Source organism: Camelus dromedarius, chromosome 1 (assembly GCF_036321535.1).
Source record: "Camelus dromedarius isolate mCamDro1 chromosome 1, mCamDro1.pat, whole genome shotgun sequence".
In the NCBI taxonomy this organism is placed as follows: Eukaryota; Metazoa; Chordata; class Mammalia; order Artiodactyla; family Camelidae; genus Camelus; species Camelus dromedarius.
In genome coordinates, this window is record NC_087436.1 from 47,038,213 (window position 1) to 47,055,135 (window position 16,923).

The following is a 16,923-nucleotide window of genomic DNA, read 5'->3' on the forward strand; positions in this document are numbered from 1 at the left end:
AAGGAGGAACGTCTTCCCAGGGTTACTTCGCCCCTCCCGCGTCTCCCAGCCTTTCCTCCCTGGAGAGAAAAGAACATTTCACGTGGAAATGTCAATCTCCCTCCCAGACCAAGCTTTAAAAAAATGTTTTCTAGGAAAGCACCTTTTAAGTGCATCTCATCAGACGATTTGCAGCAATGCTAAGGGACAATCAGCCAACAGCCCGCATGCCACGAGGAGGGAAAACAGCCACGCACATAGAATAAGGCTCTGGGTGATTTCGTTAGAAACAGTGTTTCCAAAGGAGATTTGCCGCAAAACACAGAACGCAGCCACCTACTCTCGGCCCTTCTAGTAAACGGTCCCCACTAGTTACTGTTCCAAAAATTCCCATCTTCTCGAACTCCTAATCTCCAGGACACCTGGAGCTGAGCTCCAAATGACTCAGGGAGTCCAGATAATTAATATGAAGGAGTAAATGGGATTCGAATTAGTTGCAACACAAACAGGGGGGTATAGGAGTTGTCATTTAAGCTCTCTTTGACTTCTAGAAAATACCCTCTGGCCATTCTGAATGCCGCCCTCCCCCCCTTACCCCCCCCCCCCGTTTGATGAAAAGGAACTTCTACTCTGGTTGCTTTGGTGAAACAGTTTTCCAGTTCTTTTCTTATCGGTCAGATTGGCGCATTTGTGGGAGAACTTTTGGCTTTGTTTTACATATATCTTTTAGAACAGAGGGTATAATGTCTGACACAGCTACATGTTCACATCTCTGGGACATTACACGGAGGAAGTTGCATATCGCTACCAACCAAAAAATAAAATTGAGGTTCCCCCCCACCTTTTTAATATTGCCTTACATATTTTAGCAGATTATTCTTTTTGTTTTTCTTCTCTAAGGCATAGCATTATCGGCCATTTAAAGTGGAATTAATGTTTCACTCTTCCTGGGTCCCGTCACCAGCCCTTTAATTTTACCCGTCCCCCCAGATAGAATTTACTGTGTGACCACTGGCCACACTCTATGTGAGCAACTTAACCCTTTAAATGATGTAGTTTTTAAAATTGCTTCCTAGTGAATTCCTATCCCTAGCAAGTAATTATCAGTAGGCGAAGTTTTGAGTGCTCATTTGGAGCATTGTTAAGATCTTTACTTATACAGTATCTAGCAGCTTGCAATTTCCTCCTTAGGGAAAGAAGAGGGATCTTTGCATGACGATTCCTGTATAATGGAGCTAAAGTCTGATTCTGTAATGTTTTTCTTATTTTCAATTTAAGAGAGATGGAGACACATTTCTTCCTGCCCCTTGTTTACTGTTCTGAGGTTTTACAGATGGCTACTGTATTGAGTATAATAATTTTGCCTGGATTTTTAACTGAGGAGGTTTGAGAGCCAAGGAACAAAATGTAATGTGTTTTCAAACTTCAGCTTTGCTCATACTGTAACTTTCACAAAGCATCTCCTTAAAAGTCCTGTCCTTGTACAAAAAGTATCAAAGAGACGGTGGAGGCTGGGGAATTTTTGAGGTTGGATTCGGATTTGCATCTTCAAGGGTCCCTTTGAGCGTTCAGTCTGAGGTGCCAGAGGCTGCCCTGTCCTCACTCCTACTGGCTTCGCTCTCCTGAGTCCTTTTGCCTTCTCTTTCCCCTCCTTGGCGTATATCTCCGAAAATTCATGAGAGACCTAGCATTACTCGCTGTGCGTCCCATGGTGAGGAGGTAAGGAAAGAGATCTTGCTTAAAAAGCGGTAATTAAGACCCAGTCTTGAGTTTTTTCTTCGTCGTCCTATTTTTTTCGGTAAGCCTGGAGATTGTTTTTGCTAGCATGTATTCCCTTGTCCTTTTACAACATATTTAGAAAAGCCACAACTCTCTAGTTCTTCTCGCTTCCGTTTTCTCATATTAGTTGAGCAATGTGTTGTTCCCCCTTTTCCTTCTATCCTCGATTCCCGCCTCATCCCCTCTGTCAGAGCATCTATCAATGTGGTGTCGATCACAGCTGCGGCGGCTTCTCTTTCATCTTCTTCCCACTGCCCGAGTAAGGGAGGGTGAGAGGGCGGCGGAAAGGAGGTGGGGGAGAGACTGGCGGAGGAAGGGGGGTGGGTGGGAAGGGACAAGAGAAAAGATACTTAGATGGTGAAGTTAAACCATTAGGTCAGAGTTTCTCGTCAATTTCACGTGGGCAGCGCGTGAAAGCTCAAGAAGCGTCGGGTCCTTCCTTCCCTCGCCAAGTTGCCTAAATTTTTCCTCTAGCGCGCGCGCGCGCGCGCGAACACACACACACACACACACACACACACACACACACACACACACACACACACACACACAAACAACTAGGACTCGTCCTACAGGCTCTGGGAGAAGAAAAAAAAGTCCTCAATCACCACCTCCTCGCGGTCCCCCTCCTCCCCCACAGCGGGCAGCCAAGGAGAGCTGGAGGCGGGGGAGGGGAAGGGGAGGAGAAGCGACGCAAGTGGGTAGCTTTTCAGCGCCGGCGAGGCGCGGGAGGAGGAGAAGCAGTGGGGAGGCGCAGCCGCTCACCTGCGGGGCAGGGCGCGGAGGAGGGACCAGGCTGCGCGCTCTCGGGCCGAGGAGCCGGGACGCGCCCGCAACCCCGCACGCGGCCCAGCTCGGGGCGTCACCTCCCCCAGGCTCGGCGAACCCGAGGGGTGCAGTTCTTTGCTTTGACAAGCAGCCCGACGGAGGCGTGGAGAGCGGCGAGCAAGAGAGCGAGCGAGCCAGACTGAGAAACTCGAGCCGGGAACAAAGAGGGGTCGGGTTGTGTGTGTGTGTGTGTGTGTGTGTGCGCGCGCGCGCGTGTGTCTGTGTGTGTGTCGACTCCAGCTCCCGGCAGAAGCATTTGGGTCCAAGGCCCCTGCTGTGAATCCCCAAGACCCAGCCGTGCCCTCCACTGCCGACTCCCTTCGCTCGCCGGCACAAACTTTATTCTTGGCAAACTTCTTTTCTTTCTCTTCCCCTCCTCCTCCGCCCCCACCTTCTCCTCCTCCTCCGGCAGATTAAATGCGCCAGGAGAAGGAAAACCGAAGCGAAAGGGAAGGAAATAAGAAGCTCTAAAACGGACATCTCCAACCCGGGTGGCTGGTTTTTGTTCGGTTTTGTGGTTTTTTTGTAATACCCTCCAGGAAGTGGACATTTCGTTGTCTTCAGATTCTCCTTGCACCGTCTCTATTGGGGCAAAGGGAGTCGTTTTGCCCAGCTCCCTTCTTTTCTCGGAAAACAAACTCCCAGATTGGCATCCAGGGAAGCTAGGGTGGAGAGGTTTGCGTAGAGACACGCCAACGGACCCTCCTGTGCACTTTGGAGAGTCGAACCTCCTCCGGAACCGGCGTCCACCGCGCGCAGACCCGGGAGACGCTGGTGGCGTGGGGTGGCCGCTGCGGCAGCCTAGCCTAGCCTAGCGCGCGCCGCGCAGACGCCCCCAGAGGCGCCGGCTGCGGCGGCCCTCGCAGTTCTGTGTCCTTTGGCCTCGGGGACGGGCGCCGGCGTTGGTCTCGGCGGAGTGGGAAGGCGCAGGCGGCTGCCCGGGCTCGGGCGCCGCTGCAGCTGCTCTGGTTGTCGGCCGCCAGCCCCGTGCTCGCCGGCCCGGCTTCCGCCCGCCCTCCTCCCTCACGCATCCTTCCAATTCTCCTTTTCTTCCCCCACCTTTCGTTGACCCATTCTCTTTTCTGCTGTCGCCTGTGGTGCTCCCCCAGCGGAGCGGAGATTACAGAGTGGTCGGGATGCCCCAACTCTCCGGGGCAGGCGGCGGCGGCGGGGGGGACCCGGAACTCTGCGCCACGGACGAGATGATTCCCTTCAAGGACGAGGGCGATCCCCAGAAGGAGAAGATCTTCGCCGAAATCAGTCACCCTGAGGAGGAAGGTGACTTAGCCGACATCAAGTCCTCCTTGGTTAACGAGTCCGAAATCATCCCGGCGAGCAACGGACACGAGGTGAGCGGGCCGCTGCCCCGAGCTCCAAGAGGCGTGGCGGGTCCCGGGAAGAGCAGAGGGAATAAAGGAGGGAAGGCACCCAGCAGCCCGGCCTGACTGGTCCCGAATAGGTCTGCTGGGAGCAGGGTGGGAGGATGGGGGTAGATGATGGGTTCCTAGTCAACGTTATTCGTGTGTGTGTGTGTGTGTGTGTGTGTGTGTATAGGGGTGTAGAGGGAAACATTACAAGTGGATCAGTTTTGGGGTTCGGAGATTAAACCGTTGGTTTGCGGCCAGGAGAAGCTGCCTTTAACCCGTAACGTTTCACCTTCGGACTTTTTTACTGGGATTGAGAGGGTGCGATGCCTTAAAGCGAGGATGAACAGCACAACTGAGAAGTTCTTCCGTAGAACGGAAAACAAAGTGCACGCGCTCTCTCTCTCTCTCTGTAGATGTCTCTGCAAAAGTGCGTTAAACCACCAAAGGTTTAGGTAGAGACGAGCAGAGCCGCAAGGCAGAGAGGAAGGGGAGGCGGGCGTGGGCCGGGGACAGGCGGGGCCGTCCCAACCGCCGCCAAGCCGGGCTCGCGAGGAGCCGGCCGGCCGAGGGGGCGCGCGCTCGGGCGGCGGGGGCGGTTCGGGACCGGGTCCTTGCGGCCGCTGGAGTTCCAGCGCCGGCGCAGGCTGCCGGGAGCCGTGGGAGCGCTGAGTCGAGCCACTTCTTGGAGGCCCTGGCAGTACTGCCCGCCACACTAGTTTTCTCCAACCACCTTCACTTAAAGAAGAAGAAGAAAAAAATATCACGCTTCTATCTGGGGTTAGTTTGAGCCAAGATCAGGCCTTAAATCTATGCAGAAGAAAGGCGAGTCAGAGTCGAGATGCGGCGGAAGCCAGGGCACCCACTCAGGGGAGGGTGGAAAGCGCCTTTATCAGATCTCCTGGCCCGCTGCGGGCGATAGCGCTGGTAACCCGAGTAGAGTAAATAGAGACACGTGGGTGCTGGCGAGAGAGAGCCGCGAACCGGACCGCGCGGAACGGCTATTTCAGGCCGCGAGGAGAGCTTCAAAAGATGAGGGGTGGGGGGAGCGGATGGACCCTGATACCCGACACTCCACTGGCCACACTTGTTCACAACTGGGCAATGCTTTGGAGGAAATCCGGTAGAAAAGACCTGACATTCAGATGATTTCACCAACGCTTTTTCCCTCCAAAGAAATTTGGAGGGTATACCCTTTTTCCTTAAATGGCATCCTTCTGCCCCCAAAAAGAAAGCTTGTGGTTTTGAGGGCGGGGACATTTTGGGTTTTAAACAGCAAGTTTAAGAACACATCAGAGTTACCTTCTTTATCCCAATGGCAGGGGTGAGTACGCATTTTGGAAGGCCGGGGACCTGGGTTCTAAGGAGAACATGGGGGTGTTCTCTATCCCCTGAATCTTTCATCCCAACATGCCAATTCAGGGACAGCTAGGTTGCAGCCAGCCCTACTTGAAAGGTGTGTGACCATGTGTGTGTTGTAGGAGGAGGTCACTGGGAGGACGTATGTCCAAGGAACCAAATAACATCCCGAACACTCGAGGCCAAACTCAGATTTGTAGAGCAGCCTTTTGTTTTGTTTTGTTTCTAGCCATTTTGCTTGTCCTTTCTTTTTCTATAAATAAATTTGCCAGCCACTTACCATTTTCTGCATGTTTCTGCCCTGCGGAGAAGGGCCCTGCGTTTGAAGCCCAGAACCCAGGTATAAGGGCTGTGTTAATCTTTGCCGGTGGTAAGTGGGCATGGGGCAGGCCCAACGAAGATGGTGAAGGGGTAATACCACTGATTTGCACGTGGTTAAGTCTGGGTGGATGGTGGTTACCAGAACTGATATTAGCTGGGCTACCTTTTAGGTGTCTATGACCCAACTCTCAAATTTTCCTCCCTTTAACCACAGAATAGTTCACTTTTCTCTTGTAAGCTTGTAGTCAGCTAACCATGGTAGATTAGGAGGAGTGGAGCTCCTGCTTGAACTGGTTTGGGACAGTTGCCTAAGACCCTCATTTGTCAGTAGTGGGCTTGTTTTTATTTAAAATGTCATTTTCAGTTGCAAAATCGTACTTCACTTGTTTAATGAGTTCTGATTGAAGTGAACAGTGGTTGAAGAAGCTATCAGAACCATCAACCCCATTAACTCAGATTCCTATCACATTGGGCATCCAAGTAGCCTTGATGTGTTTTAGCGAACAGCATACGGACCGTCCCCAAATTTGTTTTTATTATTATTTATACTTTCTAGTCCTGGGTAGATAATTCTCAGAAACACATGTTGAAAAGGAAAAGATTTCCCAGTACTCAACCCTAGCCTATTCTCTAAGATTAAGAAAACAGGCAGGTTGAGTTGCACCTAATCTTCCTCCTTTGAGTTACCAGTGGAATCACACTTACTTTGGTATTGTCATAAATTCTAAGGTGATTTCCTTTCTTTTGGGGGTGGGGAATTGTGCTGTTAGGTGGCCAGACAAGCACAAACTTCTCAGGAGTCCTACCATGACAAAGCCAGAGAACACCCTGATGAAGGTAAGACACTAACTCTACTTCTCCCAGTTTTATTGTTTAACATGTGCAATTTGTGAATATAGGGATGTTTTTTATTTTCGTCCAAGAAACCCAGATTAGATGTAATATGACATTTGTTAAAATGGAAAAAAAAAAACAGGAAATTTGTTGTTTCTCCATAATGTGTGTTTACAGTGTAAAAACTGTGAATTTAAATGAGTGAGGGGCCTTTGGATTTCAGTTGGATTCCAAAATTCTTTGTGGAAGAGAAATGTCTATGATGAGTTTTCCTCTTTTCCTCACTTTACCTAAAGTTCTAATTATAAATAGATCTTTAGTATTTTTTTCCTGAATTGTTACAAAGTAACAGTCTACATCAATTTATTTTCCAACAAGAATAGTTTCAAAAGGATTTTCACTTGTAAAATTGCTGTTTCTTGTTATAGTGTATGTGCATACTAAATATGGCTCAGTAAAGAAGAATCTAACCTTTAAAAATATAAAACTTAATTCTTAAAGTTAGGAATGATGCATACAGAACATGATAGTCAGACTTTCTCTCCATTTCTTATTCTTGCTCAAAACATTAAAAATTATGTATATATTTTAAGATTTAAAGAGAACTCTCTGTGACTTTAAAAGAATGTGTAATCTGTAGGGTTCCTTTGTTGAACAGTGTCCATTTCTGTTCTCCTTTAATTACTCACAATTGGCCTGACCAGAATGAAGTGTTCTCATGTACAACATGTCAGCCAGGGGAAGAAGGAAAGAGAGTATAATATCAGGCTTCCTTCTGAGCTACAAAGTAGTTACACAGATTGAAGAGAAGAAATGTATACACTGAATACACACAAGTTTCTTTGGCAGAATGATGTAAGTGTAGCACATAAAATTAAGTCTCCTGGAGTTAATCCTTCATGAATTTGGATAGTTTCCTGTACACTAGATACAACTCTCTCACTCAGTAAAATGTAGTCATTTTCTAGAAACCTAGAAGCACAGGTAGAATTTTTGAGTCTGCCTGTAAGCTGGAGCATAACTTTAAGTAGAGTAAATGTATACGTGTGTGTAGAGCTGAATGGCCTAATGTATTTATATTACAGCTTTATGTTTGTGTGTCTTCTTTCATCTGTCTGTATTTCTTAGTCCAGTTTGTTAGTATTAGAACAAATTAAGTTAGATGGATAACACTTATTTTTGTAAAAACACCAGTCAGTAGTGGAAGTAAATTGAACCACATGTTTTTAAAACATCTGGTTCACTGCTAAGCCATTTAAGAGAATAAATACTGTCAATCTAAAATAGAGCATAATAATCCAGTTACAATATTTTGTAAACAAATCTTTTATGTAAGGTCTGATTTGTCGTAGAACCATTAACTTTTCAAATGAAAAATACAGTGACATAAAAAGGAAGTCAATGTGTCATTGATTGTTCTTTGCATTCTCTCAGGAAAGCATCCAGATGGAGGCCTCTACAACAAGGGACCCTCTTACTCGAGTTATTCAGGGTACATAATGATGCCAAATATGAATAATGACCCATACATGTCAAATGGATCTCTTTCTCCACCCATCCCGAGAACAGTGAGTAACATGCTGATGTTGCAAATTATTTTCAGAAGTGCAAATTAACTTATATTTTGGCAAAAATGTTTGTTTTTTTAAACACACTGGAAATGCTTTCATTATATATGTCCGGTCATTGCTACATAAGACCTGCTATGAGGAATGGTTGCCTTAAAATTATGCTACGTTTGATGTTTTGCACTTGGAATTTTAACTTTTGGCTTATTAGTTAAGATTAATAAAAAACAGATCATGAGCTATGATGAAATCAAATGAATTTAAATCAGCAAATTCATGATTTTATGAGTATTTGCTTTCTACTCTGTTGAAAGAGATTGATTTAGTCTTTCAATTAACTAAGTGCTGTATGGCTCTCACTGCCCATAAGCTGTCTAGAATCAGAACTCCTTTGGCTCGTTTGGAGCTGAATGTTCAGAATGTTACTTCAGCTTTCTAAAGTGTCTCATTTGATTGTATTAGCTAATGTTTCTTTAAAATCGGTTTGGCGTGGGGTAGGGGAATGAGCTGTTTTTACTTTATTGCGAATTGTTAAGAAAGTATCACCTGAAGATTACTCTAATGAAAACTGTTCTTTTTTTTAATCTCGGAGTTCAGTTAATTTTTAAGTTCTAAAAATGCAGTGGCATTGTAACTGCGTTCTGCATTATGCAAATGATAACACTATGAAGAATTTTAGATGTTATTTGATGATATTTTCTCTTTTGCTGAGAAGTGGAAACCTCACTTAGGCAGGAAGAAAACATGTAAAGGGTAACTTGTGTAGAACATGTGAAGTGTGCTGGTGGTGGAGTTCTCCCCGAGAATCAGCTCTTTGAAGGTGGTAATGGAGTTCTACTGATCCGTCAATATATTTACCTTTCTGGCCTCAGTCTCCCACCACCACGCAAACCCCAATGAAAAACTCATACGTTTGGGCCTTGGAGGTGAGGATTTCCGTCTAACTGGCCCTCCTGGGAGTTGAATCTAGGATTATAGGATGGAATTTGTAGTCCTTGCCATATTTGCCCAGAGCTTCTACCAAGTGATAAAAATCAGTCACAGATGTTTGGGCACGTACTGTTGTTAATGCCTCAGTGAACAGAATGTGGGAGCAAGATGCTCCAAGTAGCAGAGAGGAGTAGCTCCCAGTCAGTCATCAGCAAACAGTATCTGTGGTTATCTTGATTATCTGTGGTTCTCAACTGTTGAAGTGATAGGTCTATGAAGTAAAACCACTTTAAGTGGGCACTCTGATTTAGAAGTTATCGTAATTTTTTCCCACAAATTTTGGAAAGATGTTTGACCTTTCAGGTAGGGGATAAGATTTTTCTAATTTTCACATAACAGCTAACGTGGAGATCTTGGAAGTCTTGTGATGGTTGTTATAGGAAGTAGCGATTTCACATTATATTTTAAAAGGCTTTTCAAATATTTAATGATAGAAATGTCTGTGTGGTATGTATGAATCTCTTACCTAAAAAGTGGATGAACTAGTAAGAGCAAATATAGATTAATATTTAGAGACCACCCAAATAAATGCTTCTGAGTTTTCAAATGTGTAGGAGACTTTATATCTGTTTGAATTAAACATGCGTACATATCAGGTATTTCTTTTAAGTTGGGCTGTTTTTGTTTTGCTGGTATTTTGGAGTAGATACGTCTTAGACAAGGAATAATTGAAGATTTCTGCTGAAGGCCTTTTAGAATAACAAAGAATCTTTACAACAAATCAAATTATAATCTCTGACTTTGTAACAACAGAAAATACCGCTAAGATAATCTTACACTTTTTGGCAGTGTATACAGTTAATGCTTAGTAAGTAATTGTGGAATTTATTCTGTTGTTCAGCTGCTTCTCCTTTCAAAACAATTTTTAAAAAGTCAATATAATAAAAATCGATTGATATTTGTAAATTATCTCCAAGAATATTGAAAGTTAAGCTTCTCCCTCTTTAAACCAACATTTTCTGCCTTAGGTCTCTCTAGCCTTTTCTCCCACCCCCCCCCCCCCATTTAAAATTACTAGAATGGAAAGTATTTATTGTTAGTGTACGTATTAAAATTTTGAGGTCAGTTAGTTGAACAGTCATTCATTGTTTAGGAAAGATCTGTGGCCAGAATAAATGTTGGTGGGTGCAGAGTGGAGGAAAGGGGTGTGGTGAGGAAACAGTTACCCTACCCTGTTATCTACTGCTTTGCTTTAGTCTGTTACATTTTAGGCACATTTTCTTGGCAATATTCTGCAGTTTGCACAGTTCCAAAAGCTTTTCAGTTTTAACCACAAGACTACCTTCAATTTTTTCTTCAAGGGTCCGACCGAAGTGAGTTGCAGTCTTTGGTTTTTAATACCTAACAGCTGTTTTTAATGTGTCTAAGACCCAAAACACTTTAACCGGAAGGCAGCCTCTCCTCTTCACCCCTAACCACACTTCTGCCTCTTGCTCTAATTTAGCTCTGTCCTTAGCAGGACTGAGTGTTTGTGTAACTGACATCCACGGTGATAGGTTGCATCTAGGGTGTCAGGAGCAGGGTGACCATTTGTGTTTTGGCCTAGGGTGGGAGCAGGAGCAGTCCGCCGGCATCCCTGTTACTTGGATTTCCATTCCAAACAACTGCTTGTTTACTGCATCTGCTGCCCTCAGGTGTTAGAATTGAAAAAATATCTGAGGGTGGGGGAGGGCCCTGCCTGCCCCTTCCCTACACAAAATCTTCTGTTTAGATGCAAGTGCAGGTAATCCAGAGAATACCAGCTGTGGCCAGCTGGCACACACAGAAATGTTTCTGCTGGTAGCTCGTGGTAACAATTCTATATGCGTTTGCTCTTTTTTAGACGAACACTGACATACGTCTGCACGCACAGCTTTTACCTATGACCTGAATAGAGTATTGCCTACACAGGAGAACAGCTTTCGCCAATCAGGCTTTTTTTCTTTTGAAGGGAAATTTTAATTGGCCAATTACATACTTACAGAAATTCTTAGAGGTGTATCTATACCATAAATCTTATAAATGAATGTGTCAGAGAATTTAAAATGAGAATTCTTAGTTCAGATGAATTGGGCCTAAGGAGAAAGCACCTTTATATAATAATAGCACATTTGGTGTCAGTGTGAATTCTTAAAGTACAGTAAACTGTGGCTTGAATTCTCGTCTTCTTCAAGAGTGAGAAGATGCAGAAGCCTGTTAAATATTTCAGAGCAGGGGCCCTGGAGAGTTTATTAAAATCATACTCCCAAGACTTTCTTTCTCTGCGTCTTATTTATGAAAATTCTTGGTGGCCAATGGTTAAGTATTAAAAAAAAAAAAGTAGTTTGTTGCGTCCTGCGCTGGGTGCTGGCACTTGTGTGCTGAATACCGTGTGACAGTGAGCTTGGCTGGCTTTACATAGTGAAAGTTCCTATTGGCCTCATGCACTGTGGTTATTCATCTTAGGTGTCAAACTTCCATTTGTCCCTCACACAACCCAAATGTTTAACACCTCCAAAGTGAAAGATCTCATTTCTCTTCGGCTGCTCGGGGAGGGAGAAGCAGCAGACTTAGCGCAGGAAGCGACTGCAGACATTGCAGCTCGGGTCCCCCCAACCGCAGTAACACCTGGTCAGAATAGTGCTGCTGCTGACTGCGTTGTTTGTTTCTGTCATCCTTCTGAGGATGGATTTTTAGGTGGGAAAGGACAGTTGTTTGTGTTCACATTTCATCTTCCTTTCTTATTTTTAGTAGACGTTGCTATTAAAATGTTTCAAGGGTATTTTTCTTCATTATTTTGAGCAACTCAAAAAAATATGGTTTTTACCTTAAGGGAATCAAAATTTGGATTTCTGAGGAACGGAATTATGCCTAGTGTAACTTTATCTTAACCTCCCCCCACCCCACCCATGTTTGTATTTGCTGACAAACAGATAAAATTTGATTTTTGTCACTGCTCACATCTGGAATTAAGAAACGAGTTGGACGTGTCTAATCAGTAAGCTTACCCTTATCCAGCTGTCCATCACACTGCTGCATAGCTTTGAAAATAATCACAGGAACAATAATTAATCCAAAGATAGAAGGAGACTATGCTTATTAATTCATTCAAGGGTACAGGGAGACTATGGCTTATATTTTAAGTAAAATTTTTAAGGTGGAGTGTCTTTTCACTTTACTGCAAGGAGCTACTTCTTTTGACTTACTGATAAATTATTTTAAATTTTCTAATCTAAGTTGTATACTTTTTGAAGCTAAGTATATTAAATTTTCCTCTTTGCCTCAAGTGCAGGAGAATTTAAGTTTTAGAAGCGTATTCTATCTCAGATTGAATGTGGATGTCAGGAGAATGTGTGGGAAAATTCCTCAGAGCCCCAGACTCTTCTGTTTGATTCATCTTATTTAGTACTGCTACAAAGTTGGGAAAGGACCACAGTAAGAATAACTGGGACCAATGACATCCCCTCTTCAGATACCTTAGATATCTTATGACCAAACAGCATCCTAATTCAAGTGTCCCAAGTGTCCCAAGTGTCATGCTACACGTGACCCTTTAGGAGCTAACATTGCACTTGCATGACTTGTACGGCAGAATTGTGATCTTTATTCAGATAGGTTTTTTTCGAAATGACCCTAGACATTTCTTGTTCATTCATAAAGACAGAACAACCCAGTTTCACAAAAACAAAGGCAGTTGAGCCAACCTGCAGAAAATCTTGCTCTTTGAAGTCCCCCTCCCCCTCCCCCCATATAGGTCCTGAATTTGCTCTCATCAACCCCATTATTTTGACCCATTTTGGTCTTGCAAAGACTTGTGTAATTTTAACAGGACAGAGTAAGGGCCTCACAATTGGATCTGTCTGGACTTGAATTTATCTCACAACCATTCTTCAATAGTATCAACTGAGAAAATTTTGCAACTTATGAGTCTTGTTTTAAATAATCCTGTTAGTTCCTTGGACGGAAATGTTTTTGGTTTATGTGACTGACATGTTTTTAAGCAATCGGCTTGTTCCATTCCTCTCTGACTCCTTTACTTACTCATTTGTGTATCATAGACGTGATTGGAATTTTATCAACCTGGTTTTTCTTTGGTTTCGAGATAGACTTCAAATTTAAAGAGAAAATATACTAGCACCATCCATGGGCCAGCAGAAAAGCACATATATTTTATTCCCAGGCAAAAGTAGAGCTTGGCATTCTATAGGTGCTGCTATCATGGGACTGAAGGTTTTTTCAAAAGAAGGTATTCATTTAGAACTTGTATCTTTAAAGTCATTATTTAAGTGATTATGCCAAACTGAGCCAGTCTGTTGAAAGCTAATACTGTAATAGTCAAGAGACTTAGTACTGCTTTATACTGTCCCAGCAGGTCCTCATACATTTGGAAAAGGCAGCCATTGGACTGTATTTAAATATTTTTTAAAACATATTTTAGATTGATGATCACTTTTTAAATATTAATTATAACCTTACGAAGTCATAGTATAGGAACTGTAGACTCCATTATCAGCTTTTAAGTCATTTTAGGTGTATAAATTAATCCAGTCTCTAAGATTTGGAGGTGCAAAGCCAGAAAATGATCTAGAGACCAACAACAAAAATGGGGAAGGGGACGGATCGAATTCATCAAAAAGGAGAGTCAGAAGTTGAATGGAGAATGGACAGGGAACAGGGATTGGTAACTCCCAGATTCTGATAATCTAGCCAATCTAGCTGGGACTGTTTGCAGACTATTATCAGGCTATTCAGAGGACTGTAAAGTCTCTATAAAACAGTACATTTATGCACAAAACCCACTCTAGCTAAACCTCTAAACCTGCTGAAATTATCCACTTGCTGTTACTCAGCTGCCTTCAATTTGCATGGAGAAAATTGCAAGGGCATTACAGAGCAAACAAGAGTTTAGGTTACCTGTCCCCTTTCCCCCATCTGTAGGAGAAATATGACTGACAGAGATGTTACTTCACACAGGGTCTAGAAATGTGTTTTTGTAGCTAACCTGGAGCAAGTATACTCTAAAAAAACTTTTTTTTTTTACTATTGACCATTGTTTCTAGCTATGCCCACAAATAATACTATATGGAACTTGATGACAGTTTTGCAGAATCAAGTTTTGATCTTCATCATAGTAATTTATTGTTGATGTTACGTTCACTTTTAAAAAGAGGTCTTTTTTTTTTTTTTTTTTTTACTGCTTTACTCAACATGGAGAAAGGTTGAATGAGGGGTAGGTGGCAGGAAGGCTCTAATATAAAAAGCAAAGTGGCTCTAGTGTAGCTTTAATTTTCTTTTCTTATTGTCAGCTTCTGAATGAAACAGTTACCAAAACTGTTAAAAGCTGACAAAGATATTTTTATAAGTCCTTTTATTTTTTTGAATCCTGAAAATTTTTGCAATAAAGCCTATCAACTGTGGATGATAGTTGATCCTCTGGTCAGTTGATCAGGGACTACTGATGAATTATGAGATAGTTACATATTATGAGTCAGCCTAGCACAGAATAGACGCTTCAGTAGATCTGCTGAATAAATAATGTGCTAGAAAATTTTCATATTTGTTTTCTGGATATTTCCAAATGATCTGTGTTTATTAAACCAAATGCGGTGTGAAAATCAAGATCTGAAAGTGTCTGCTAAATAATCCTTAGTATTTTATTATTTCACTTTTTCTCAGATTTGTTGATCAATGAGCATTAGACCATTGTGTTTAATGAGGACATCAGTCAGTCCTTACAGAATGTTGTTTCCAAGTAACACCTGAAAATAGTCAACTGGAGAGCTTGCTGCTAGAGTGAAAAGGAATGGGATTGGGTCCTCATATGAGGACTGGTCATAAAAAGCACTTACCTCTTACTTAGGTCCTAGAAACCTAATTGAAGAAAAGGAGATGATAGAAATGACTTTTTCAGAAGGGTGCTTGAGATGGAAATATAATAGTAATAAAAAGAAAACCGTCTTCAATTATGTTTCAGGATCATATGGTTAATGCTTTTTAATTCATTTTTATTCTTTCCCAGATAGAAAGGATATTTCTTTTTTCAGTTTAACAGTTGAGGTATTTTAAGATATTAAAAAATTCTGCGTATTCTTTCCAAGTACATGTGGTAGCATCCGTGCTGACTTTTCTAGGCCAGTGTGTATTGTAAATTGATTACACCCTTCTGCAGTGTGGAGAGCACAATTTTTGAGTTTTTATTAGGTGGAGGTAGGCACCTGTAAGCCCTGTGAAGGCTGAGCCTGTGGGGGAGGAAAGTCCTGGGGAAGATGTCCAAAGATCTGGAATCTAGTCCCACGTCCATGACTCGCCTCCAAAGCCTTGGGAAGGCATTAAACCTCTATCAGCCTTTGTTTTCTCATTTACTATGAGGCATGTTAATATCTGGCTTACCTACCTAATATGATTGATGTGAAATTCAGATGGCACAAAGCCTGTGAAAGCACTAAGTTTTCTAGATTAAAGGAGCAGAGCAGGAGTCTCAGATGTTGCAAGCCAGTGTCCTGGTCCCCACCTGGTCGGAATTCTGTCACAGGAGGGGCTTGGCTGTACCCTGGAAGCTCCTGAGAAAGGGAGGAGTTTTGGGGTCTTACCGTGCCACCATGCTAACCTGGAATTTGGACCCTGTGTGAAGGCCTTACATTAACCTTCAGAAAATATTTGCATCAGTAAAAGTTTTGGGAATTGTCACTATGTCCTTTATAGAGATAGCTTTCTTCTCTTGGGCTCTTTTTTCTCTCCCAGTTGTTAGGAGACCACCTGGTTTCCTCTTTAGCTCTCTTGTCCTCTACTAAAAGAATGATGTGTGTGAGGGAACAGATTTCTAAATTTCAGATTTGTTAAAAATCTCATATCCTTCTAATATTTGATATGAAATTGCCAGGTAACTCTTAACTCCTTGGATGGGGGTAAGAATCAGTTTTTATTTAGGAGACTCTTTTTTCCTTCATTCTTTAGGAGCTGGGTTTCTTCTCACTGCAAACATTATACCGAGAGGAGATTTAAGAGCCCTGTGGGTGTAGAGGACAACAGGCGAGTTATTTTTCCCCCATCGAATTTTCTTCTGACTCAAATCTTTCCAGCTTTCCTGGCACCTAAAAAAATCAGGTCCAAGGGGATATTTTGTCCAGGCAGCAAGGAGAAATCAGTGTTTTTCTAGTCTCATTGGAAAATTCCAGCTTTCATCCTTTGAAGACCTTTTTCTCTCAAAAAAACTCAGTGAATCTTAAGTATATTTCAATGTGGAGTTAGCTTTCTTGGAACAGAATTCTTCAATTTTAAATATCATATACTAACCCTTGTAATAATTATGAACACATATCATCTTGGCACATTAGTTCATATGACTTGGATCAAGGAAGAAAGGTACTGTGATCTTAACTGTGTTAACCTTTGTCTTAGACTTCAGCAGTTAGATTTCTTAACGTCTGAAACAAAAACAAAGCTACCAAAGTAAAAAATGTTTATTGTTTACTACACCTAGGCTAACCGGTTAAATCGCCAGCAGGAAAAGAATCAAGTCTCCCAGACATTGCTTGAATTGCTTTTTGCTTTTTTTTTTTTTTTCTTTTTGATATATGTTAAAAGTTTAAAATGAAAATTCAAGAAAAATTTTTGAAAGGGAAAACAATTAACTTTCTTTTTCTAATTACTATCATGTGCCAGATACTGTGTTAGGCATTTTACATGAGTGGAAACTGTGAATAGGTGTTGTAATCTCCTGTGTGGAAGACAAGGGGCCCGTCCTCGGGGACAGCAGTAACCTGATTCAGTTTAGTAAGTGGTAGAGTTACTGCCCTTCCTAAGGTCTAAAAAGTTGTTTATTTTCATTTAAAATAACCATATTTGCCTTTCAGAACATAAAATACTTATTAAATTAATCATAATGTTGATTAAAATGTAAAGCACAAAAGTAATTTTTATTTTGAAGAGTTTTTTTGGCAGTT

At 42.5% G+C, this 16,923-nt stretch overlaps 1 protein-coding gene across 7 annotated transcripts in view; it reads left to right on the top strand.

The window, feature by feature from the left end:
- Positions 1–2,481: 2,481 nt before the first annotated feature.
- Positions 2,482–16,923, top strand: part of LEF1 (lymphoid enhancer binding factor 1) — a 108,003-nt gene continuing 93,561 nt past the window's right edge. For 3 of the 7 annotated variants that reach the window (XM_010999065.3, XM_010999064.3, XM_010999067.3), the window contains exons 1-3: positions 2,748–3,935; positions 6,401–6,467; positions 7,899–8,032. In XM_010999065.3, the coding sequence (XP_010997367.1) occupies positions 3,723–3,935; positions 6,401–6,467; positions 7,899–8,032 (414 nt within the window). In that variant the 5' untranslated portion in view covers positions 2,748–3,722. Of the gene's footprint in view, positions 3,936–4,560; positions 5,275–6,400; positions 6,468–7,898; positions 8,033–16,923 lie in introns of those variants that run through there. The other 4 variants (XM_010999068.3, XM_010999066.3, XM_064484277.1 and 1 more) reach the window with 4 other exon arrangements.